This window comes from Astatotilapia calliptera, chromosome 3, assembly GCF_964374335.1.
Source record: "Astatotilapia calliptera chromosome 3, fAstCal68.1, whole genome shotgun sequence".
Classification (NCBI taxonomy): Eukaryota; Metazoa; Chordata; class Actinopteri; order Cichliformes; family Cichlidae; genus Astatotilapia; species Astatotilapia calliptera.
In genome coordinates, this window is record NC_137424.1 from 8,549,581 (window position 1) to 8,574,651 (window position 25,071).

At 41.2% G+C, this 25,071-nt stretch overlaps 2 protein-coding genes across 5 annotated transcripts in view; one reads left to right on the forward strand and one right to left on the reverse strand.

The window, feature by feature from the left end:
- The window catches only part of LOC145424140 (NLR family CARD domain-containing protein 3-like), a 39,575-nt gene extending 20,633 nt beyond the window's left edge, over positions 1-18,942 (forward strand). For 2 of the 3 annotated variants that reach the window (XM_080297053.1, XM_080297048.1), the window contains 3 exons: positions 4,173-4,346; positions 4,575-4,748; positions 11,352-18,942. In XM_080297053.1, the coding sequence (XP_080153179.1) occupies positions 4,173-4,346; positions 4,575-4,748; positions 11,352-11,544 (541 nt within the window). In that variant the 3' untranslated portion in view covers positions 11,545-18,942. The remainder of the gene's footprint in view (positions 1-4,172; positions 4,347-4,574; positions 4,749-11,351) is intronic. The other variant, XM_080297058.1, reaches the window with a different exon arrangement.
- Positions 1-25,071, reverse strand: part of LOC145419379 (protein NLRC3-like) — a 234,404-nt gene that overhangs the window by 175,407 nt on the left and 33,926 nt on the right. The gene's annotated exons all lie outside the window — the stretch shown is intronic.

Genomic DNA, 25,071 nt, shown 5'->3' on the forward strand with positions numbered 1-25,071 from the left:
GTTACCTCGGTGTGGCCAGAACAACATGGTGAACCCAAAATACAGACAAAGGTGAAGGAACTGAATATTACTAGACGTGAAGGCTTTATTTACACACAGGAACTTGACACTTGGAATTTTTTAACATGAACTGTGAACTATGGTGGAAGTCAAGCACTTGAAGCTGTGAGCATGAAGTGGGCTCTGTGGTAGGTTTCCGGAAATGGGTCTTGGTTGATGGTAATCTGAGTCACTGTAACAGAGGTAGAGCAGCATCAGAAAGATCACTGGTGGAGGTTACAGTAAGTGAACGAGGTTATCTTCAATGTCTTATTTGGGGTTTCTGTAGCTCAGGAGGTAAAGCTGGTCTGATCTGACCTACTGATCAGAAGGTTGGTGGTTCGATCCCTGGCTCCTCCAGTCTGCATGTCAAGTATCCTTGGGCAAGATACTAACCCCAACTTGCTCTCCGATGCATCCATCAGAGTATGAATGCGTGTGAATGTACTTAGAAAGCACTAAGTTCAGATAAAGTGTTTGTGAGAATGGGTGTGATTGGGTGGATGTGGCATGTTGTATAGAGCGCTTTGAGTACTCCGGGAGAGTAGAAAAACGCTATATAAGAATCAGTCCATTTACCATTTACTTGTCAGCAGTCGGAAAGCAACTTGGGGAAGGCAGGTGGTGAGGTCTGGGTGAGTACTTGTTAGCTTTGAATCCAGGCAAAGTGGTCCAGTAAGTCTAAGAGACGAAAGGCATTAATGTGGCTGTGAGTGAATCAAGAAGACCAGCATCCAGGAAAACGTGACTGAACTGCAAGGGTGAGTAGATGATCCGAGGATTAGGAGGTTAGCAGAGTTATTGGGAGTGCTGATGTTATATGCAGCCTAGTAGATTACTGTCAGGTGTGGACAATGGACAGGCTGACCAGGCTTCACCCAAAGGCAGAAACCAGAGTCTAGTGGGAAACCACCGCCGCTCACACAGACCATGACAGCAGCATGACCCCCCCCCCAAAGCATTCTCTTTCACTTGGCATCATTTACCTCTCCCTTCTCCAATTTCTGATGTGTCCACCTTTGCAATGATAACTGTGATCAGGGTGAACCAAAAAGGTGCCGTGGTGAACAGATACTTAAGTTTGGTGAATGCAGTTTCAGCTTTGGGGGACCAGATGCATGCTGAGACTTGAGTGGTGCAGCTACCTGACTATAGTTGAAAATGAACAGTCTATAAAAATTTGCTATTCCCAAAACCCATTGGAGATGCTTCTTGAATCTACAATGGGTACAAGGGGTATGCCACTCTGTTAAAGCTTTCACATTTGCCAGATCCGTCTTCACCTGCCCCCGTGCCAAAATGTAACTGAAAAAAGTTATTGATGAGGAATGGAATTCACACTTTTTTGCTTTGACATAAGGTTTATTCTCCAGCAAACGTTGGAAAAATAGCATGGACATGAGACTGATGTTCCTCACAGGTTTTGGGAAAAATGAGGATATCATCCAGATACACCAATACGAACCTGTCAAGGAATTCCCGGAGGACATCGTTAACTAATCTTGAAACATTGCGGGAGCATTAGTTAACCCAGGCGGCATGACCAAATACTCGTAGTCCCCCAATGGCATGTTTAAAACAGTCTTCCACTTGTCTCCCTGATTGATCTGGAAAAAGTGGTAAGCGTTGCGGATGTGGGGTTTTGTAAACCCAGTGGCACTGTGAAATGGCCTGAAAGCAGAGCTAATGAGGTAATAGGTACTTATTCTTGATGGTAATATCACTGAGGCCCCTGAAGTAAATGCATGGCCAGAGAGAGCCATCCTTTTTCCCCACAAAAAAGAAGTTCCAACTTGAGATGACAATCGTTGGATTATGCCTGCACCGAGGGATTCCTTAATGTACTTTTCCATAGCCGCACACTCAGGTCTAAGCAGGTTATACAGCCAGCTAGAAGGCCGGGTGGAGCCAGAGAGTAGTTCTATGGTGCTGTCCTGTGGTTTGTGAGGTGGCAGTGAAAGCGCTTTACTTTTGCTAAATACTTCCTGAAGATCATGACATTTGGTGGGGACAGAGGAGAGATCTAAAACAGTCTCAGTGTTGGTTGATGGTTCCACAGGTTCCGGTGGACGGGCGGAAACAAGGCAATTTGAATGACAGAACAGACTCTAACTGATTACCCTCTGACCTGACCAGTCTAAGTGGGGGTTATGTAATTCTAGCCAAGGAAACCCGAGTATGAGTGGTTTGTGAGGTGCATGAAAAGCAAAAAAGGTAAGTGTTTTCTTGTGATTGCCAGGGGTGACAGGCTCTGTGCGCTGAGTTATGTGAGGGGACACTCGGTTATTTAATGACTTAGTGGGAATGGGCGGATTAAGGGGGCATAGAGGGATGTTTAACTGTCTCGCTAACTCAGACTCCATGAGGTTCTAATTGAACAAGAGCCTGAAAGGTCTGGTTAACTAGAACAGAGAGTTGGAGTTGCAATCTGGGTTTTTATGTTTGTGTGAGTATCCTCCACCCTTATCCCTGAACTTTCCAGTGGGCAGACCCTGGTGTGGAATCGAAAACAGACAGGTTCATCACGAGAAGCAAGCTGATCTTTCATGGTTTGATTTAATGACTGAAAAACATACAGCGGACGGTGGTTAGCACTGTTGCCGCACAGCAAGAAGGTCCTGAGCAAAAGTCTTTACAAACTCAACCAGGAAATCATCATGCGAGCAGAAAGAAAGAGGATGAGCAGATAGGTAAGCAAGAGAAACCCACCAGCGTCCCAGGTTTCCAGAGAAGGTTCAGGTTCCAGGTACCTGAAATGGGATGTAATTCAATTCAATTCAATTTTATTTATATAGCGCCAAATCACAACAGTCACCTCAATGCGCTTTATATTGTACAGTAGATCGTACAGTAATAGATACAGAGAAAAACCCAACAATCATATGACCCCCTATGAGCAAACACTTTGGCGACAGTGGGAAGGAAAAACTCCCTTTTAACAGGAAGAAATTTTTGGTGTCAAAGTCAAAGCACAGATCCACCCAGTCTCTGTATTTCAGCTTATTTCCTTTATACACACATTTAACAGGAACAGTTTCAGACAGCTAGTGTTTACCTGACATTACCTGCGTACCTCACAGTTTGCAGGTAATGGGCATAATAATTACTGAACAGAGACATCCTGCTGTGAACTTTGTTGCTGTGGATCTAAAATGTAAAAATACATCTGAGAAGATTTCTAATCATGATTTTATGAGCCCCCAAAGTTTGATTCTGTTCATCTGGACGTAGCGCTCTCAGCGGGAGAAACATTTTGTCACTCATCAAGATGACTTCTTCAGGCTCAGCTGACTGCAGCTTTCCCCAATCTTATAAAGAGTACATCTGCATAATGACTCAAACCTAATGGTCAAGGAACTGACCTCCCAGCCTTATTGTTCCTTCAGTGGGCTGGTTTCAGTCATTATGCAAATGTACTTTTTATAGGGTTGGAAACCAGAAGTCAGCTGAGACTGACGAAGTCACCTGGATGAGTGACGAAATGTTTCTCCCACTGAAAGCGCTACGTCCAGATGAACAGAATCAACTTTTGGGATTTACTAACCTGGATGATTGAGCATGGATCAAGACCGGTTTTTATGAGGTTTACAGTTTCTTATAATTTCTAAACCAGAAGGTTGAGGAGATGGAGCTCATGATAACTGGCTACTGCCCTTCAGCGTGCTTTATGAAATCATCCAATCAAAATAAAGTTGGCCTTTAGGGAGAGCGGGGCTTTAAAGGGGAATGAGCCAAAGCAGCTTTTAGACAGAAAATGAAATGAGAGTCCAGGATGTGATACATTATTTATAACTACATTTACAGTAATCACACATATTAGAATTAATAAAGTGACCAGCAGTACTGTAGTAAGTGTAATACTGCAGTACTCACAGGCCTGTGCCAGCAGACACTGAACTACTGTCACTAAATCAACCTGCTCTTCACTGGTTTCCATTTACATACATTGGAATAATTGTGTTTAATTTGAAATATTTTTCTTCTGTTACACTTAAATTCTTGAACATTTTTTTATTTAATTGTGCATTGTAGTGTACTCATTTGTACACATTTGATTACTTAGATTCAACATATAAAGAGATTTTATTTGATAATAAATATTATTGTCTTGTTGTTCTTGTTATTTTTTTCAGGCTGAGCAGCTGTAACCTGTCAGAGAAAGGCTGTACAGATTTGTTGTCAGTGGTCAGCTCCCAGTCCTGTAGTCTGAGAGAGCTGGACTTGAGTACCGACAGCCTGAAGGCTTCAGCAGTAAAGCTTCTGTCTGCTGCAGTGGAGAGTCCACACGCCAAACTGAATATTCTGAGGTCTGACCGATTTGTATTCTTTTTTCTTTTGTTTGTTTGTTTTGTTTTGTTTTTAACTGAGAAAATAAATCCAGCAATTTAAACAGTAGAGGTAAACTTGATCAATTTACTGTTGTTTCGTACCACATCTGCTCAGCATAAAACAACAAGGATTCTTAAAATATAAGATTAGTTATTGCACCCTGATTACACTTTAACATCAGTCTTTGTTCATGTTTTCATTTTCAGACTCAACGTCTGTGAACTTCTAGCGGAAAACTGTGAAGCTGTGTCCTCAATGCTCAGCTCTCAGTCCTCTACTCTGACAGAGCTGGACCTGAGTATCAAAAATGTGCAGGATTCAGGAGTGAAGATTCTGTCTGCTGGACTACAAAGTTTAAACTGTAAACTAAATACTCTGAGGTCAGATCAATTGACATTTTGTTTTTTTTAAATGAACCAATTAAACATTTTATTCAAGGCTTCCGGTTCCGGCGCTCGTGGGGATGGACACCTAGTACGAGAGCTCTCGACTGAAACTTATTAAAACTGCCCCAAGTAAATTAATACACTATCTAAGTGCACATAAAGAGGAAAAAGGGGTTTAAATGATGTCCAGAAAGAACAAAATAGCTAAGAAGTTAACGTTTGAAAACGTGGAAGATGGCAATGTGCAGCTAACAGAAGGGGCTAACGTTAGCCCCTATAGGGCTAGCCGAGGCCACTCTCCCACTCCTAGCCGCGAGGATTCTGGGACAGAAGATGAGGTTGACCCAGCCAGTTTGACGCTGATACTGAAAGAACTGAGAGGCGTTGGGAAAGAGGTGAAAGAATTTCGAAAAGACACGAAAGCGCAACTGGTGGAAATAAGGGGTGAGTTGGATAAAGCCAATGCGCGGCTTAATGATGTGGAAACCAGGGTTGCAGAACACAAAGATAAGCTCCAGAACACAGACGAGATTTTGTCTGAGATACTAACAATGCAATTCAATGTTATTTATATAGCGCCAAATCACAACAAAAGTCACCTCAAGGCACTTCATAGATACAGAGAAAAACCCAACAATCACATGACCCCCTATGAACAAGCACTTTGGCGACAGTGGGAAGGAAAAACTCCCTTTTAACAGAAAGAAACCTCTGGCAGAACCAGGCTCAGGGAGGGGCGGGGCCATTTGCTGTGATTGGTTGGAGTGAGAGAAGGAAGACAGGATAAAGACATGCTGTGGAAGAGAGACAGAGGTTAATAACACATATGATTCAATGCAGAGAGGTCTGTTAACACATAGTGAGTGAGAAAGGTGACTGGAAAGGAAAAACTCAATGCATCATGGGAATCCCCCGGCAGCCTACGTCTATTGCAGCATAACTAAGGGAGGATTCGGGGTCACCTGGTCCAGCCCTAACTATATGCTTTAGCAAAAAGGAAAGTTTGAAGCTGATCTTCAAAGTAGAGAGGGTGTCTGTCTCCTGAACTCAAACTGGGAGCTGCTTCCACACCCAGTCCAACATAGCCAGGCTTTCTTTGCTGCTTTGACAAAACCTCAAATCCCAGTCAGAGATGATGAGCATCATCACAGTGATGATCATTTCTCTATTAACCCAGGCTTTCTGCTTCAGGATCTGTGCACGCTCAGAGAACAAGGAGACCTTTAAACATAATTTCACTAAATGGATGGATTGAGCTCAGCCTACAGATGAACTGGTGCCAGAGATCATAAAGAACATCAAACAGTCAAATTCAACACTTTTAATGGAAATATGAGATTAATCTTAAAAGTAGAGATAGAGTAGAGATAGTGTCTGTCTCCTGAATCCAAACTGGAAGCTGGTTCCACAGAAGAGGGGCCTGAAAACTGAAGGCTCTGCCTCCCATTCTACTTTCAAATACTCTAGGAACAACAAGTAGGCCTGCAGTGTGAGAGCGAAGTGCTCTAATGGGGTGATATGGTACTACAAGGTCATTAAGATAAGATTGGGCCTGATTATTTAAGATCTTGTATGTGAGGAGCAGGATTTTGAATTCAATTCTGGATTTAACAGGAAGCCAATGAAGGGAAGCCAATACAGGAGAAATCTGCTCTCTCTTTCTAGTCCCTGTCAGGACTCTTGCTGCAGCATTTTGGATTAACTGAAGGCTTTTCAGGGAGTTTTTTGGACATCCTGATAATAACGAATTACAATAGTCCAGCCTGGAAGTAATAAATGCATGAACTAGTTTTTCAGCGTCACTCTGAGACAGGATATTTCTAACTTTAGAGATGTTGCGCAAATGGAAGAAAGCATGCAGGAAAAGTTTCAAACAAAACTAACATCACTGGAGGCTTACTCGAGGAGGGAGTCGCTCAGACTGTACAGGGTGCCGGAGGGAGAAGAATCGGGAGCTCCATCTATGGCCCACTTTGTGGAGAAGCTACTCCGGGAGAATCTCGCCATCCCACCATCAACACCGTTACAAATTCAGAGAGCACACAGAGTGTTATCATTACTCCCTCCGGACGGCTCCCAACCCAGATCGATCCTGGTAAAATTCCTGTGCTTCACGGTTAAAGAAGTGCTGAGGCTCGCTTGGCAAAAGAAAGGTTTTATGTTAAATTCCAGCAAGAAATCAACCTAGACCACGATTACCCCCCTGAGATCATGGCTTTGAGGAAGGAGTATGCAGAAGCACGAAAGGTCCTAAAAGAGAAGAATGTACGGTTTAGGACCCTCTACTCAGCGCGCCTTAAGGTTTTTTTCGAAGAAGGAGTGAAAACCTACAACACGGTGGAGGAGGCAATGGCTGACCTGGCGAGTCGGGGCCTGCCGGTAAAGGTGATTACACCACCGGCAACCCCCAGAGAAAAACTACAAAGATGCCCGCTGTGGCGGGGAGTTGGTGGTCGGCGTCCGCGTCAGATCCGAGGAGCTGCGGGATATAGAGAGAAGCTGCAAGTATACAGACGTGAAGAGAACGAATTTAATGTTATGTATTAGCTATGGACAACATGGTGAAATATGGTTACTGTCGAGCTAAAATGGGTGGGGCTTCTCGTGCTGTGAGTGACGTCGCAGTGGAAAGCCCCCTAACTCAGGGGGTAATAAGGGGTTTCCCTTCAAGTTGTGAGGGTGTCAGTGGAAGTGCTCCACTGTCAGAAGCCAGCTTAGGAGCTTTCAAGCTCCAGTTATGTTCAAATGTTTTCAGTTCATTCCTAACTTTTTTCACTTGTTACTGTTTTAAGAGGGGGTTGCCTGCTGCTATTGAGTTTATGCGCTGTGGTAACTTAATATACCTTTATGGGAAGTGAGTCAGTGAAAGTAATCTCTTTTAATGTTAACGGGGTTCTGAACGTGATTAAGATGAATAAGATACTGTCCAAACTAAGGAAGGAGAAGGCCCAGATTGCATTACTTCAGGAGACACACATGAACCAAGTAGATCACTTGAGATTGAAAAGAAAGGGTTTTAAATATGTATTCTCCTCTTCCGTTAAGTCCAAACACAAGAGGGGTGTGGCTACACTTATCTCTGGTACTCTTAACTATGAACATATCTAAGAACTCTGTGACGAGGAAGGCAGATTGGTTAGAATAACAGAATGGATAGAGGGGTCTGAAATCACAATTTTAAATGTTTATGCTCCCCCCGGGAGCGATTGGCTATTCTATAGGAATAGGTTTGATTTATTGGTGGATTCTCAGGGGATAGTTGTCTGTGGGGGGGTTTTAACTTTAGACTTGACCCTAAACTAGACTCCTCCTCCCCAACCAACCAGGTAACAGCACTTACTAGAAAAGTCAATTCCTATATGGTAGAGATGGGGATAATAGATGTATGGAGGGACCGCTACGCATCTACCAGAAATTTCACTCATTACTCTGGTTCCTTTAAAGTGTATGCAAGGCTGGACTACTTTTTTATGTTTAAAGTTGATAGGTTTAGGGTCAAAGACTGTGACATATTAACAAGAGATCTATCTGACCACAGTCCTATCTCTCTATCTTTGCAGGTGGCTAGGAAAAAATGTACCACACTGTGGAAATTGTTATCGCACCTTAATGATCCTGCCATAGTTTCCAAATTAAAGGTAGACATTAAAGAATTTCTAGATGTTAATGACACAGGAGAGGTATCTCCAGCTATTCTTTGGGATACGCTCAAAGCGGTAATGAGAGGTACATTAATTTCTATCGCCTCCCACTTAAAGAGAATCAAAGGGCAAAAATTAGCAGAACTACAGGCAAATTTAAAGTTGAAAGAATAGGAAGACATAAACACCGCAAATCCTACTCTGAAGCAGGATATCAGGAAAATACAGGATGAAATTAATGATATTTACACCCAGGAGGCCCAAAATAACTTAATTTTTTTGAGGCAAAAATACTATGAGACAGGAGGGAAATCTGCAAAATATCTGGCACATAAATAACGCAAACAACTAGAGGAAAGTACGATATACCAAATCAAGGACCCCAAGACTAATATTCTGGAATCAAAATTAGAAGACATTCAGAAATGTTTTGAGACCTTCTTTAGGGAGCTGTACTCACAGCCCAATGCTACGGAGGAGAATTGTACTGATGCCTTTCTTAGCTCTCTAGAATTACCTTCACTCCCGTCTCTCAAAAATGAGCTTCTAACACATCCCATTTTAGTGGAAGAAATTAATGCTTTTTCCAGATTAAAACCAGGTAAGGCAGTTGGGCCGGACGGGTTCAGTTCTCAGTGGTATCGCACCCTGAGGGCAGATCTAGTCCCCACATTGCTGAAGTCATTTAACTACATCCTACAGGAGGGAGAAATCCCACCCTCCTGGAGGGAGGCAACTATTTCAATTATCCCAAAAGAGGGGAAAGATAAACGAGAATGTGGAAACTATCGACCAATCAGTGTCCTTAACTTGGATTACAAACTATTTACTTCTATTCTTGCTCGTAGACTGGAGAAGTTGGTACCTGACCTCATCGATTTAGATCAGACTGGTTTCATTCACTATAGACAAACAACTGACAACATTAGGAGAATATTACACATCTCTACTCAAATTTACAGTAAATCGGGATAATGAGAAAATTAAGTACCTGGGAATATATTTGACTGCGGACCTCTCGCTGCTCTTTCAGGCAAACTACGAGCCAATATCTGCAAGTATAAAAGCTGATTTGCACAGATGGAATCTGGTCCCCTTTATGCGTCTCAGCTCCCGGGTAACCGCAATCAAGATGGACACGCTCCCCAGACTGCTTTATCTTTTTAGAAACTTGCCAATAGAAGTGAGCGATTACCAATTTATTGAGTGGGACAAATGGATCTCCAGATTTATCTGGCAGGGCCGAAAGCCAAGGATTAAATATGCTACCCTCCAGCTCCCCAAGGAAAAGAGAGGACTGGGTCTCCCCTGCCTCAGGAATTACTATTATGTCGCTCAAATAACCCCCCTCTTATATTGGTGTAACAAAACATACACGGCTAGGTGGAAGGAACTGGAGTCCAGCCTGTTGGACCGATTCCCCCTACAAGCTGTAATGGCAGATAAGGGTCTAATGTGCCGGCTGGAAAAGCTGGGGAACCCCTGGTTAACCCACACCCTCCAAGTTTGGCAGAAGGTAATCAACATCTGTGGGATACACAAAATGCTAAAAATCTTCAGGTGGGTTGCTTTCGACTCGGATTTTATTCCAAACAGACACGACTCTAACTTTGAAGCATGGATATCCTATGGCCTTACGACATTCCTCTCTCTTACTCATAGAAATATTGTGCTCAGATTTGAGGCCTTACGGGACGATCACAACCTGACAAAATACAACTTTCATAGAAACTTACAGCTGAGATCATATATTGATCATGAATGCAAACTGTCCGACTTCAATGATGCTGAGTCGCATTTTTTCCTCATCCTGAAAAATGCCACAACCATGACCCCTACTAAATCTATTTCTAAACTATACAAAGCCCTCTCTAGTGCCAGCAAGGATAATACTTTATACACTAAGGATAAATGGGAAAGGGAATCAGGGATTGCTATTTCTGTGGGGGAGTGGGAAAATGTTTTGTACTGCCAGTGGTCCACGTCCAGTTCTATGAGCTGGAAGGAACATGGCTGGAAGAATATTATTAGGTACTTCAAGACTCCATATCAGGAGAGGTACAAAGGGGCTTATATGCAATGCTGGAGACAATGCAGCTCGACTGTTACTAACCATTTTCATGTCTTTTGGGACTGTCCCAAGTTAAAAAACGTTCAGGTCTCCTTAAGTGCAGTCTTTAACGTTCAAATACCTTTAGATTTTAAGGTTTTATACATGGGTTTGGTCCCCTTTCTGGAATGTAGGAGTGAGATTAAGTTGGTGCAATTACTCTTGGTGGCAAGTAAAAAAACAATTACTAGAAGATGGTTAAGCCCAGCCCAGCCTACCCTAGACGACTGGTTTGGGATCATTTTAGAGATATTTAGGATGGAAAAACTTACATATCTGTTAAGAAATCAAAAAGCCAAATTCTGCCAAATTTGGAACAATTGGATCCAATTCATCACCCCCACGAGGGCTGACTTCACTTGATCTCACTATTACTTGGTTGTTTTTTGTTTGTTTGTTTTTTACATTTACTTCTATTACTATTGCTTGTTTATTTACTTATTTCTTCACAATGATTGCAGCATGGGCACCCCTCCCAGTTTGTGTTTATAGTTCCATGTAATGTGTTCTATATATCTCCTTCGGGAGAGCATGCGAGCAACTGTCCTAGTAATAGCTAGTGGAGGTTAATATGCACCCGCTGATCACTTTGTTTATCATTTGCTCTCCTGGACTTAATCTAAAACCTGGAAGGACTTTGTTCCCATGTTATTCATATACTGCTATGCAGATAGTTTTTTCTTGTCCAATCCAAATAAAGATATAATTAAAAAAAAACATTTTATTCAAGTTCATCCATATGATGTTGTATCTTAGTATGTTAAGGTTTCATCAAAAATAAAAAGATGGCATGTAATATAATAACAAACTTTACATAAGTATTATAGATTATCTTTTGTTTTTCAGACTGGGTGGCTGTAACCTGTCAGAGAGAAGCTGTGAAGCTCTGTGCTCAGTCCTCAGCTCCCAGTCCTCCAGTCTGAGAGAGCTGGACCTGAGTAACTCTGACCTGCAGGATTCAGGAGTGAAGCTTCTGTCTGCTGGACTAAAGAGTTCACAGTGTGCAGTGGAAACTCTCAGGTCAGGATTCAAACGTTAACACATATGATCATTTAAAATGTGAATTATATTATTGATTGACTTATCTATAGAGCTTTTAGCTAAACTTATATTTATATTTGAGTGGATTATTAGACTGAATTACTGTGTAAAATTTGTCACAGTCATACGATTTTGTTTATTTATTTATTTTTTTAATTCATGTACTGGCCATTTTACATAAATTTGGCTAATCTTCCACAATATATACATTTGATTTCGTTAGGAACAAAATGTTCAAATTACATATTTTGCTGGATATTGGGTATTAATGAAATTATTATGTCTTTAATGACACCACATTTCCATATGTAGGAGGTTACTGGTGGTATTGTTTCAGTGTCTGAGTTTTCCTTGCAAAGAAACATCTGGAATTTAACAATACATATTTTAAAGCTGTTTTCTCCAAAGGGATTTGTATTAGTGATGGTAAATTTGATTCTTTTTACCGAATCGAGTTTAAATGAGTCACTCACCAAAATGAATCGGGTTTTTTAAGTCATTTGAGTCTCTGAGTCAGTTGCCCAGAGAGTGCCAAAAATGTACTTTTTCTCTCAAACTTAATTTGTTTTTATTTTCATGTAAATCCTACTGCTACGATGAGTGACTGAAAAATAAAAACAACTATTTTATAGAGCGAAAAAGAATAAGATTTCTAAATTGGACATTTATTTTTGTTTATGTTATTAGTATTTCCTCTTTATCATCTTTGCACAAAAACAAAGTGTAGACTGAATGTTATATTGCATCAGTCAGACTATCAGGCTTCATCTCAGATGAAGGAGTGACTCTTCCGTGGTAACAAACTGTGAGTTTCAGCAGCTGAGAGGCAGGAAGGAAGGGTGAGTGAGTGGTCTTGATGCATTCTCAGTCTAGACTAGACTAGAAAGAGGGGCGCTGCTCTTGTGGCGACCAGCAGGTTGTCTCTCTCTGTCAGTGTCAGTGTTTTAACTTATTTTATTTCATTCTTTTATTCCTTTATATATATATTTTTTTGCCTGAGGAAATTCTATAGCATCGGCTTGTGCTTTGTGGAACTTCTTTTAACGAAGATGGGTTTTTTATTTCGCATGATTTTATTGGCAATCCTGACGGTTGTTTGGAGTCATTCCTTTACCATCAATAATCCTGGCTAATGTGCAGTCTCTGAGGAGTAAATTGGATGAACTGCATTTGAATGTCGCACACTTGCGTGGCTACAGGGATACATGTCTAATGGCATTCACAGAGACTTGGCTCAAGGACTCTGACCCTGATTGTTCTCTGGAACTAAATGGCTTCGGGTTTCCCATACGTTTGGATCGAGACCCCGGAGCTACCCAGAAATCTCAAGGAGGAGTGTGTTTGTATATAAATCAGAAATGGTGTAAAAATGTGACCGTTCGTAGACAAGTGTGTCTGCCTGACATTGAGCTCCTCTCTGTGTCTTTGAGGCCGTTTTATCTGCCGAGGGAATTCCCACAGATCAACGTCACCATTGTTTACATCCACCCTAAAGCGAATCCTAAGAATGCGACTGACACCATCTCCATTTTTTTCCTAATAACAAACCATGGTCTTCAAAAGGTCTTATGAGGCTGATTCATGAAAGGAAAAAAGCTTTTATTGAAGGGAATATCTTGAAAGTTAGAGAAATTAGGAAGGAGATCAGATCAGAAATTAAAAAAGCCAAAGTAAAATACAAGGATAAGGTAGAGGCGGAGATGGGTAGCAATAACTTAAGGGTGGCCTGGGCAGGCATGAAACACATGACTGGTCACTGTTACAGTGACTGTAATAAGATAAGTCTTCCTGGTTTTAGTTCAGACTCTCAGTTAGCAAGTAGAGAAGCTTATAGACCCTCTACAATTTGCATACAGGCCTCGTAGACGTGTTGATGATGCAGTGGTCACTCTGTTGAACTTCCTTTATCGCCATCTTGATGGCGCCAAAGCTCATGCTCAGCTCTTATTTATTGATTTTTCTTCAGCTTTTAATACTATCCAGCCACATCTTTTAGCTGATAAACTTCTTAACCAGTTTACACTTGATCTTAATCTCGTTGGTTGGGTTTTAAACTTTTTAACTGACAGATCTCAGTGTGTGAGAGTGAACGGCTGTTTTTCCAAACAGCTGAACTCTTCCACTGGCTCACCGCAAGGTTGTTGTCTCTCTCCTCTACTGTATATTTTGTACACTAATGACTGTCGCAGTACACAGGCCAACAGGCATTTCATTAAATACGCAGATGACACAGTCATTGTAAGCCTCCTTCATGGTGAAGAGGATTCCCATGGGCCTGTTGTGGATGAGTTTGTTTCGTGGTGTGATCAGTCCTTCTTAATGATCAGCACCTTGAAAACCAAGGACATGGTTATTGACTTCAGGGAGACATCCCCTCATCCTGCGCTAACAGTGGTAAATGTGCAGCCATTGAACTGGTGGACAGTTATAAGTATTTGGGGGTTGTTCTTGATAAAGCTCTGTGCTTTGAGTCACATCTTGCTGCTACAGTGAAAAAGGTTCAACAAAGACTTTTTAAGGAGGTTGAGAGGTTTCAATGTTTCATCTGCAATGATGACTCGTTTTTTATAAAAGTTTTATTGAATCTGTTTTAACTTTCTGTATCATTGCTTGGTACGGTAATATGTCTCTGAATAATAAGACCAGACTTAACAACCTAGTTAAAGTGGCTGGTAAGATTTCAGGGAGGTCTCAGGTCCAGCTTGTGGACTTTTATAACAGGCAGGTGCTGAGGAAGGCGACCTCTGTCATGTTGTGTTCAGATCATCCTCTCTTTAATGATTTTCAACTGCTTCCATCAGGTCGTCGTTATAAAGTGCCTGCAGTGAAGACAAAGAGACATAGATTGTCTTTTGTACCTACTGCTATTATCATAGTTAATAACACTGAACCATATGTGTTGTTGCCATTGCACATTGTACTTTTTTGATGAAAAATCTAGGTTGTTTTCTCAGGCTTATATTATATTATATTATTTTGGAGTGTGTATGTGATGTGTTGGTTGCCTGTTTGTTTGTTTGTACGGACATACTGCAAATCAATTTCCCATTAGGGACAATAAAGTTACCAATAACCAATAATCATCCAGGTAAGTAAATCTCCAAAAGTTGATTCTGTTCATCTGGACGTAGCGTTTTGTGGGAGAAATGTTTCATCATCATCCAGGTGACTTCTTCAATCTCGGCTGACTGCAGGTTTCAATCTTATAAACAGTACATTTGCATAATGACTGAAACCAGCCCACTGAAGGAACAATGGGCTGGGAGGTCAGTTCCTTAATCATAATTATGCTAATTCTCATGACCATTGATCAAAGCCCACTGATCAAAGCCCACTGATCAAAGCCCACTGATCAATAGCCATGAGAACCATTCACAGAGAGTTGGGGAATGGCTGCAATCACAGCATTTTAATCATTATTTTAAAGGCTGTAGATTGGAGCCATTGCTCTAACAGTGTACAAATGTAACAGGGCTTGGTGCTGATGCTAACAGTGCTAGCTGCTTCAGCCTTTATTTACACATTATAAGCACATTTCGCTTATTTTAAACAGTATATAAAACAGCTAGTACTGCTGGGACGTTATATTTTCACAAGCTAACATGAGCCAATCAGTGAGATGTCTAGCCATGACAGTTGTATGTTGCTGTGAGAAGAGTCGGGCTACATACAGTGATGATAGTGTTAGCCATGTTAGCATTTAGCTTCTATGTTTTTATAGTTTACACTTCTTGTTTATTGCTAGCTGCTCTGTTTAGTTGCTTTAGGGTTTCTTAGTTTACTTTTCCTGCATTATTTTGGTAGTTATCGTGCTTGGTGTCATAAGTTCAGTTTGACTTCCTCCCCTGACATTGTCTACATTAGTTTCAGCTGTGGAAGGATTTATTGAGTGTTTTCTATTTCTTCCATTTGAACAATAGTGGTGCACTCTATGCTTGTAGCTGCTGTGTGCTACGTTCTTCTGTCAAACAAGATGGCGCCTGTGTTTGGCTTTGCCGCCGCTGCAGCTTGCTGGAGGCAACAATGTAGTTTTTCACTGTCGTCAATCATTTTTTGTAATGTCATTTTTGCTCTTTTGAGTTCTGACTTAATTTCTGCTGCTTTAAATTATGATTGGGAGATACTGTTAACCCTTTAAGGCCGGTCAGAGTGGGAACGCTCAGTTTTGCGTAACTATTTTTAAATGCCTGTAGATCGGCAACCACACAAGCTAGTGCAATAATTTTTATTTTTGCATGTGAAACCGGAGTTGTACTTACATCTTATGTATCCAGCTTATCCTAGGTCACCGTTTCCTTCCACACATAGCTTTGCAAAAGTTGCATGAAAAGCACTTGCAGCAACAAAAAAGTAATATTCCAGAAACACGCTTTGCCAATCCGATCAGATGTTCATAGCACTTCCTACGTTGGAATAGATGTCAGCCCAAACTATCGTATGTCCGCCATTACCTGCCCGAAACCTGAAGTGACGTCGTTTTTGCGAAAATTCTAGTTGTTTGTTTGTTTGTTTTTTTTACCTTGAAGCCTACACTGGTGTTTTTAAAAGTCATGTTTGAGTTTACCCTTTCAGTATAGTTTCTGGGAGGCTTAGAACTCAAATTACACAGTTGGAAATAGTTTATTTTGATGCACTGAAGTTTTTCTTGCAAATTCACATGGTAGTATTTATTTTAGTTTTTCATGCAGTATATACAATTTGGTGTATCTCAAAAATACAACTATGGATACACTCAAATTACATTTCCTGTGGTTGGAAACTATTTTGTGCAACTTTTTTAGTTCTTCCGTTTTGAGGGATAAACCTCTTAAATTTCTCTAACTACAAATATATGTAAAAATACAAAACAAAACAATTTTCAATTTGTTCTAGTTTATTGCACTTTTTGCTGTATATGTATATATGTATATGTAGTTACTATGGACTGAATGCATACATATTATTAAAATTTGGGCTATAACGGTTGTATTGATGTATAGCAACTTGAACTGCTCCCCAAAATGGCACTACAGCAGTGGTTCCCAAACTTTTTTTGCTGGGCCCCCCTTTGTTTTACACGAAAAACGTTCGCCTCCCCCCCGGCGCGTGAACAGCACGCACACGCACTAACACATCCTCCAACCACACACGCCCATATTTTGCTCCATTGCGGTTTATTTCACACCTCAAACATTTAGTAAACAATTAAGCAAATACAAGTAATCTGCAATAAATTACAGGTAGTAAGAAAATAAACTACTAAATCTTTTACGCTACGTCCGCACCTACACTGGTATTTTTGAAAACGCAGCTGTTTCATCCAAACAGCGTTTCAAATCACCAAAAACTGAGATTTTTTTAAAACTCCTTTTTTGCGGACGAGGAATACAGAGTTCATCTGGCAACGTCAAAGGTTGCGCCTTTTTTCACGTCACGTTATTGTTTATGTGAGATGAATTGCAGAATGGCAGACAGAGACAAAATACTGTTACTCTGAGTATCTGCAGGTTTCACACGCAGTTACTGTCCCTCCATTTACAAAGGCGTCACGGGTAGTTGTTTTTTCTTCTTCTGTAATACTAATCAACATTGCTGTCAATACATTTTCAAAAAATGCCTCTCTGTGCAAAATGGGTTCAAAAACATAAACAGCTGTGGGATCCTGTTTGTCTGTGATTTGAATCGAGGGAACAAATCGTGGCAGGATCAGCCTGATGTTATTTGTATCCCGCTGTAACTTTACTCTATAAAGAGCAAACATCTCCAAAATGTCAGGAGTAGTTAGTCACTACAACAAGTGTTTGTGAACTAAAAATTAAGAATGTGGGATCCTGTTTGTCCATGATTGGAAGAGCCCAGCGCTGCTCCCGATGCAGGGACCTACCTCAGCACCTGTGCAGGTGAAGCCAAAGGGCAGATTTGCTTCACCATATTTTCTAGTCTTTGGCTTAGAATGAAGTTGGTTTGGAAACATATTCAGCGATGCTTCATCTCCTGCTTTGCGTTTCTGTGGGCGCCGTGCTAGCAGTGTTCAAGCGTTTTGTTCCCCTCCCTTTTCATACCGCGCCCCCCCTGCCATGGCTCTGCGCCCCCCCTAGGGGGCGGGCACCACAGTTTGGGAAGGTCTGCACTACAGCATGTAAAAATCTAAAGATAAGCTCTGGCAGACTTGGTTCTATGGTAGGTCTTAAAGGGTTTAACATCAAAGATTCAGTGGAGAGCTACTGTAACAGCTGAACAGAAAAACTCTTCCTCCCCTGGTGTGCTACTCTTCACAACCCGCAGGACTTTCACCCTCAAGAGATGGAAAAGGGGAACGAGGGCCGACGTCCAGGTGAAACTGAGAAGCTACCAGAGGCTAGCTTCTTGGCTGTGGGGAGAATCCTGGTGCCTGCGTCCACTTCCTCTCCTGACATTTAGTTAATATGTTACGCCGGTGACTGGGACCTGGGCTCTGTGGCTCAGAAGCAGTTTTTCTCACGGTGTGTCCGTCAAACGTTCACTGTTTTTATTGATAACAGCTATGTCTGCTCATCGATCATTGCTTCCCCCAGCTCTGGAGTCGCTGCCCTGCCCAGCAGGTCCACAGGTCTGCATTGTCTTTATTTCAAGTGCCGCTGCAGTCAGCTGTTGATTTTGCAGATCGACCGTCATCAACTCGGTTGGCCCCGCTTAACGTTCGCTCCATAACAAACAAATCATTTATTCTAAGCGATCTCTTTATTAAAGAGTCTCTAGATTTCATGTGTCTGACTGAGACGTGGCAGCAAAATAAGAATTATGTCCAATGTTCCCTCTAATGTTTCATGTGTCTGAGCGAACACACAAACTCCCTGAGCGGTCCCTTGGATCACTGGATCACGTTGTCATTAACGTGGCTTCACTCTACATCAACCAAAACACCGGTGTCGGCACATGAGGACGCTGTCATAGCCCGTCAGCGACGTTGATTAGCTGCGTATATACGAATGTGAATCATTGGCTGGACTATGGGATAAGGCGGCATCGTTCTAAATACTGGAGCAGCCAGTCACTGACTAACACTGCAAAGCAGAATTGTTAACGTATTTATTTTAATTTCAATTCAGGTTAGTATTTAGTATTTAGTATTTATTTATTTATTGTCATTGTCAAGAACAATGAAATTGCGTTTGGGGCTTCCATACAACCCAAAAAAAAGAAGAAAATAATAAATACCCCTTAAAACCCAAGTGTACATATTTAACCCAGTGTGACTCCAATGCAATAAGACAATCCTTAGCAACAACATGAGAACATGACAAGTAATGTTCGTAGAAAATCAGACAAAGACCTGAGAAACATGACAAAGTACAACAATGCAACCCATTCAATATTATTGTACTGTGAGATATGATATCAGATATGATAGTTATCTATTTAAGAAGGAGGGGGGGGGGCAGGAGGGGGAAGAGAATAAAGATATATGATGCACCAATGCAGACCAGTTCATTGCTATTAAGAAGTTGGATATGGTTATTGTCCGTGAGAGGGGGGCAGAGAGTTCAGGAGCCTCACAAGCCTGTTAGATATCTTTTTGTGCGCAATGCAGATACTCTGTGTGCAGAGAGCGTGTCAGCGGATTGCGCCCGTGCGCAGCTTAGAGGGAACATTGATTATGTCCACTTGAATGAAATCTGCCCGGCTGGCTGCTCCGTCATCTGAACTCCGCGTCTTTTAGGACGTGGTGGAGGACTCGCTGTTGTTTACCAGGACAGATTCACATGCAGTCTGATGACCTCGGACTCCTTTTCTGCATTTGAGTCACAGATGATGGTCAGTTCTCTAAAAACCAGTTATTGTATTTTATTCTACCTGATGGGGTCTTTCTAACTGAATTTAATGACCTTCTGACATCCATCATTTCATTGGAGAAGGTTGGGAGATTTGAGCCGTCATATTGATGAAGCATCCTGTAACACTGCTGCTGAGCTCATCACTGTCACTGAGTCTTTTAACTTTAGGCAGCATGTTTCTGGCCCCACACATACAAAGGGTCACACACTGGATCTTGTTTTCTCCCTGGGTTTAAATATACATGATGTATGTGTGGAGGATGTCCATGTGAGTGACCATAGCTGCATATTTTTTAACTTGTTATTTTACTTGGATCCTTCATCTCCTAAACTGATGATCCAAAGGCGGATTATAAACCAAGATGCTGCTGGAAGGTTCTCTGCCATGTTTGACCCTCGCATGGCTCGTAGTGACCTCGACTCACGTATTTTATCCTTTAATGATCAATGCAAGTTGTTGGAAAGCCCACTGATAACATGTTTACATGGCTAAAATGTTATGGCTCATTCATTGATAGTATTTTCGCCATAGAAATTATGTCCTATATTGTTGAACCCACCATGTCTATGCTGATGCTCTTTGAACGCACCACATACGTACTCGAGGCCATGCAGTGGCTGCTAGTCTGTGTTCTCAGTATTTTTATGTGTCAGTTCCAGTTTTAGAGCTCTAAAGTGCAGCTATCGTGTTAGGAATATGCACCTGCAACCAGTCATGGTAGATGCTCCTCCTGGAGCCTGTTTTCACTGGGAGGATCTTTGTGTCAAAGGGAGTTCTTCTTCCCACCATCACCAAGTGCTGCTCACAGTGGAGGCGGTTACCTTACACTGTTAAACAGCTTCAGATGACTGTTGTTGTCTGTTGGGTATTGTCACTTATAAATAAAGTTACATTGAATGGATGTATGGATGGATAGATGTTATTGTGACAAAGAGAAAACGATTGTTGACAGATTGATTGTTGTTTTGTGTGTCTGCAGTCTGTCAGGCTGTCTGATCACAGAGGAAGGCTGTACTTCTCTGGCCTCAGCTCTGACCTCCAACCCCTCCCATCTGAGACAGCTGGACCTGAGCTACAATCATCCAGGTCCCTCAGGAATGAAGCTGCTGTCGGCTGGACTGAAGGATCCAGGCTGGAGACTGGACACTCTCAGGTATGGAGAGAATGTCTGATAGAGGAGGAAGAGCTGGAAACATTTCCTGTGTCCTTCACTCACTTCCTGTTTGTTTCCTGCAGATGAGACATGAACAATCACACATGCAGGAATATTTTCAGGGACAGACACACTAGTCTAGCTGGATAGTTCATGGATATTTATGTAGGGGTCTCCAAGGAGTCTGGTTGCAGGAACATTTAGGTCACAGGTGTACCTGAGATAGATACCAGTGTACCTAATAAAGTGTCAGCCATGTGTATGTTTCCCATGCTGTATGTCCACAGTGACAGAAGGATGAAACAAGGCTGTGAATCATTTCAGTCTGTGTTTGTGACAAAGAGGCAGACAGGAGCAGCTAACATTTGGAAATGGAAGCTTAAATAATGACAAACTCTACATTCACAGCTGAATTAACAATAAATTTGTTCTCAAGTGCACATTTAGCAGCTAATGCTATTACTGTTTTCCCTTGCTTTCTACAACTTGAGCAGCTATTGCTAAGTAGGCCACTTTGCTCTGCTAAGGATTTATGTGACCATGATGAAAACTCTGATAAGCTAATGCTGCTAAGCTAATACTGTTTATGGGCCCTGTTAGAATCAATATTTCATTCTCATTCTGTTGTTTGAGAACAATATTAACGTTTCACATCATTATAACACAAGAGAAAAGGGTATTAGCGTTAGCTACTAATGCTTATTCACCTCAAATTAGCTTTAGCTGCTAATGGTAGCCTACTTAGCAATAACTGCTCACTAATATAATGCTAATTCACATCAAATTAGCATTAGCTGCTCAAGTTGTTATAAGGAAAGAGAAAACGGTATTAGCATTAGCTGCTAATAATTGTTCACCCCTAATTAGAGTTAGCCCCTAATGGCAGCCTACTTAGCATTAACTCCTGACGTCGTTGTAATGCAGGGGAAAAGAGTTACCATTATCGGATAATGCTAATTCACATCAAATTAACATTAGTTAACAACGGTAGACTTCGTATCATTAGCTGCTGTCATTCTTACAAAGCAAACAGTATGAGCATTAGCTGTTAATGCTTTCTCATCTAACATTAGAATTGGCCACTAATGGCGTATTGTTAAAAAGTAAAAAAACACATTGTTAGCATAAGCAGATGATGCTAATTCACCTAAATTAGCATTAGCTAATGATGGCTACATACCTAGCATTAGCTACTGATATTGATATAAATCAAGAAAATATGGTATTAGCATTAGCTTTTAATGCTTTTTCATCTAAAATTAGAATTAGCCACTAATGGCGTGCTATTTAGCATTACCTCTTCACATTGCAGGGGAAAAGTTAAAATTAAATTAAAAAAAATGTTCAGATTAGCTACTCATATTGTTAAAAAGTAAGAAAAAACATTGTTAGCATAAGCGGATAATGCTAATTCACCTCAAATTAGTATTAGCTAATAACGGCAACCTACTTAGCATTAGCTGGTCACATTGTTATAATGCAAGAAAATATGGTATTAGCATTAGCTGCCAATTCCTAAATACCTAAAATTAGCATTACCTGTAATGGAAGTATACTTAGCATTAACTCCTCACTAATGTAATGCTAATTCACATCAAATTAGCTTTAGCTTTAGTATTAGCTGCTAGCACCAGCCTACCCAGCACTAGCTGCTCACATTGTTAAAAGGGAAGAGAAAACGATATTAGCATTAGCTGGTAATAATTATTCACCCCTAATTAGAATTAGCTGCTAATGGCAGCATACTTAGCATTAACTCCTCACATCGTTATAATGCAAATGAGGCTAACTTACATTAAATTAGACTGCTGTTATTAGCTAATGCTATTTAGCAGTAGCTGCTCACATTGTTATAAAGCAAAGGAAAACGATATGAGCATTAGGTTCTAATGCGTATTTGCCTTTAATTAGACGTAGGTGCTAATGGCGACCTACTCAGCATTAGCAGCTCAGATGTTGTATTGCTAGGGAAAAGAGTGTTAGCATTAGCCGTTCACATTGTTATAAAGTTAAGGGAAATAGTGTTAGCATTAGCTACTCACATTGTTAAAAAGTAAGTGTTAGCATTAGTGCATAATGCTAATTCACATCCAATTAGCATTAGTTAATAACGGCAGCCTATTTAGCATTAGCAGATAATGTTGAATTTGGCCCACTGGAAAAGTTAAGAACTCAAGATTTAGGAGTGTTTCTCGATAGCTCTTTCTCATTTGAGAAACAAATAAATGTTGATATTAAAACCAGCTGTAAGCTTTATATTGTTGATTGTCATTTCCCATATGGAAAAGATATATAAATCTTATAAAGTTTGTATCTGTCTTGTGTGAAACTTGTATGAAAAGCATACAAGAGTGAAAACAGATATAAGATCCCTTGAAAAATTATATAATGAAACTTGTATGTTTTCAATACTTACTAAAACAATATATGAAAGTAATGAGAAAGTGGCCACTTTCGTGAGTATGACTTTCATCATATAAGTTTTTAGTCTTTTCCATATGGGATATGCTTAAAAATATTTACTCATACATGCTTAGTTTTATAATCGATTGGATGATGATAGAGGTTCGATCCTTAGTAGTCTGTAAAGACTCTGTGTGCCTTCCACAGTGCTCTGGCATGCACACACCACTTGGGGCCATGAGAGAGGTCGTACCCTCTCTTACTGATTTATGGTGTAGGACAGGGGTCTCAAACTCAATTTAGCTGGGGGCCGCTGCAGGCAGAGTCTGGGTGAGGCTGGGCCGCATTAGGTTTTCCACAAGAAAGGCATGGTTAAAAAATTCCAATCTTCTCAAATCTCTTTATTTTTATTTTTTAACACAAAATATGAAAAATAAATAAACAAATTAAGAATTAATAAGAAAATAAATCAATCTGTAATACATAAATAAAATAATAATAAGATATTTTTAGTCAGTGAACTTGTGTGTATCTTTCAGTCTTCTATATCTGCTGTGTTTAGATTGAAATGTCTGTATTAACAGTTCTATAACCTTCTTCTGAACATGAATGGAACACTGTAGAAAATGAACTGTTCTTCTGAACATGGCTTCTCTTGCCTACTCCTTGCTGCTAGAGACCTGGCAGCGTTTCCTCTCGCATAGCCGAGCCAGATTTGGCCTGAGGGAGGAAGCAGTTGCGACCCTCAGTATGTCTTGAAGATGATCATCCGTAAGTCTGGACCTGTACTTGGACTTATTGAAGTTCAAAGTGGAGAAGAGCTTTTGGCACAAGTATGTGCTACCAAAAAGGCACATGGTCCACTTGAACATTCGGGAAAGCCGAGGGAAACTAGGGCTCAATCCTCTCAAAAATTGTCCAAGCTTGTCTGCTTTTCCACTCACCTCCCTGAACTTTGCTTTGAGTTCAGAGTTGCACTGCAGCTCAATGAGCTCCATTTGAAGCACAGAAGGGGCATCTTGCACATCAAAGGAGAAGGGGTCCGCAAACATTTGAAAGGTGGCTCTGTGTGTCTTGAAGTCAGCAAATCTGTGATCAAATTCCTCCTGTAGCCTCAAAATGACATCAACATACTCGTCAGCACTGAATGGTGTGCCTGCATCCACGAGTGCCTTGCATGCTGGGAAATGGCAAAGGTTTGTCTGAGAGAGCTGAGCTTTCCAGAGCGCCAGTTTTGTGGAGAATGCTCTCACGTTGTCATAGGCAGCACTGACAAGTTGCCCCTGGCCTTGTAACGTCTTGTTCAGTACATTAAGCTCATGTGTCATATCAACAAGAAAAGCTGAGTCCATGAGCCATTTGGGATCAGTTAGCACAGGAACACTAACTCCATCCTTCTCCATGAAGGCTTCACTTCTGCTCTCAACTCAAAAAGTCTCTTTAATACATTTCCCCTGCTGAGCCAACGTACCTCAGTGAAGTCGAGCACATCCCCATATTCTGACTCCATTTCCTCTAAAAAAGCACAGAACCTTCGGTGCTTTAAGCCCCTGGATCTGATTTGGTTGATGCATTTCACAACAATAGACATCACATTGTCAAACTTCAGGCATTTGCTGCAAAGGACCTGCTGATGGATGATGCAGTGCAGAGCAATGGCCTCCTCCACGCCTTCCTCTTCCAGTTTGTTTTGTGCCACCAGTCCATGTTTCCTCCCTGTCATTGATGGCGCTCCATCTGTTGTTATTCCAACAAACCTCTTCCATGGCAAACCAACATTCTCAATGGCATCACACAGCTTGTAAATATCTGCTGAGCGGTGGTCTGGCCATGCATTGGAATTACTGTGAGCAGCTCCTCCATCACTTCAAAACTGTCATCAACACCACGGACATACATTGGGAGCTGGGCAGTGTCGGTGATGTCTGTGGTCTCATCAAGAGCGACTGAGTATACACTGAAACATTTGGCTTTCTCACACAGTTGGTCATAAATGTCACTTGACAGGTCAGAAATGCGATCTGCTGCGGTGTTGGCAGAAAGGCTGATGTTGCTAAACTGACCTTTCTTTCCCGGACAGACTATATTTGCAGCCTGCAATATGCACTTTTAGACAAATGCACCTTCTGTGAATGGCTTCCCTGCTTTAGCAATCATCTCACTAACCACGTGGCT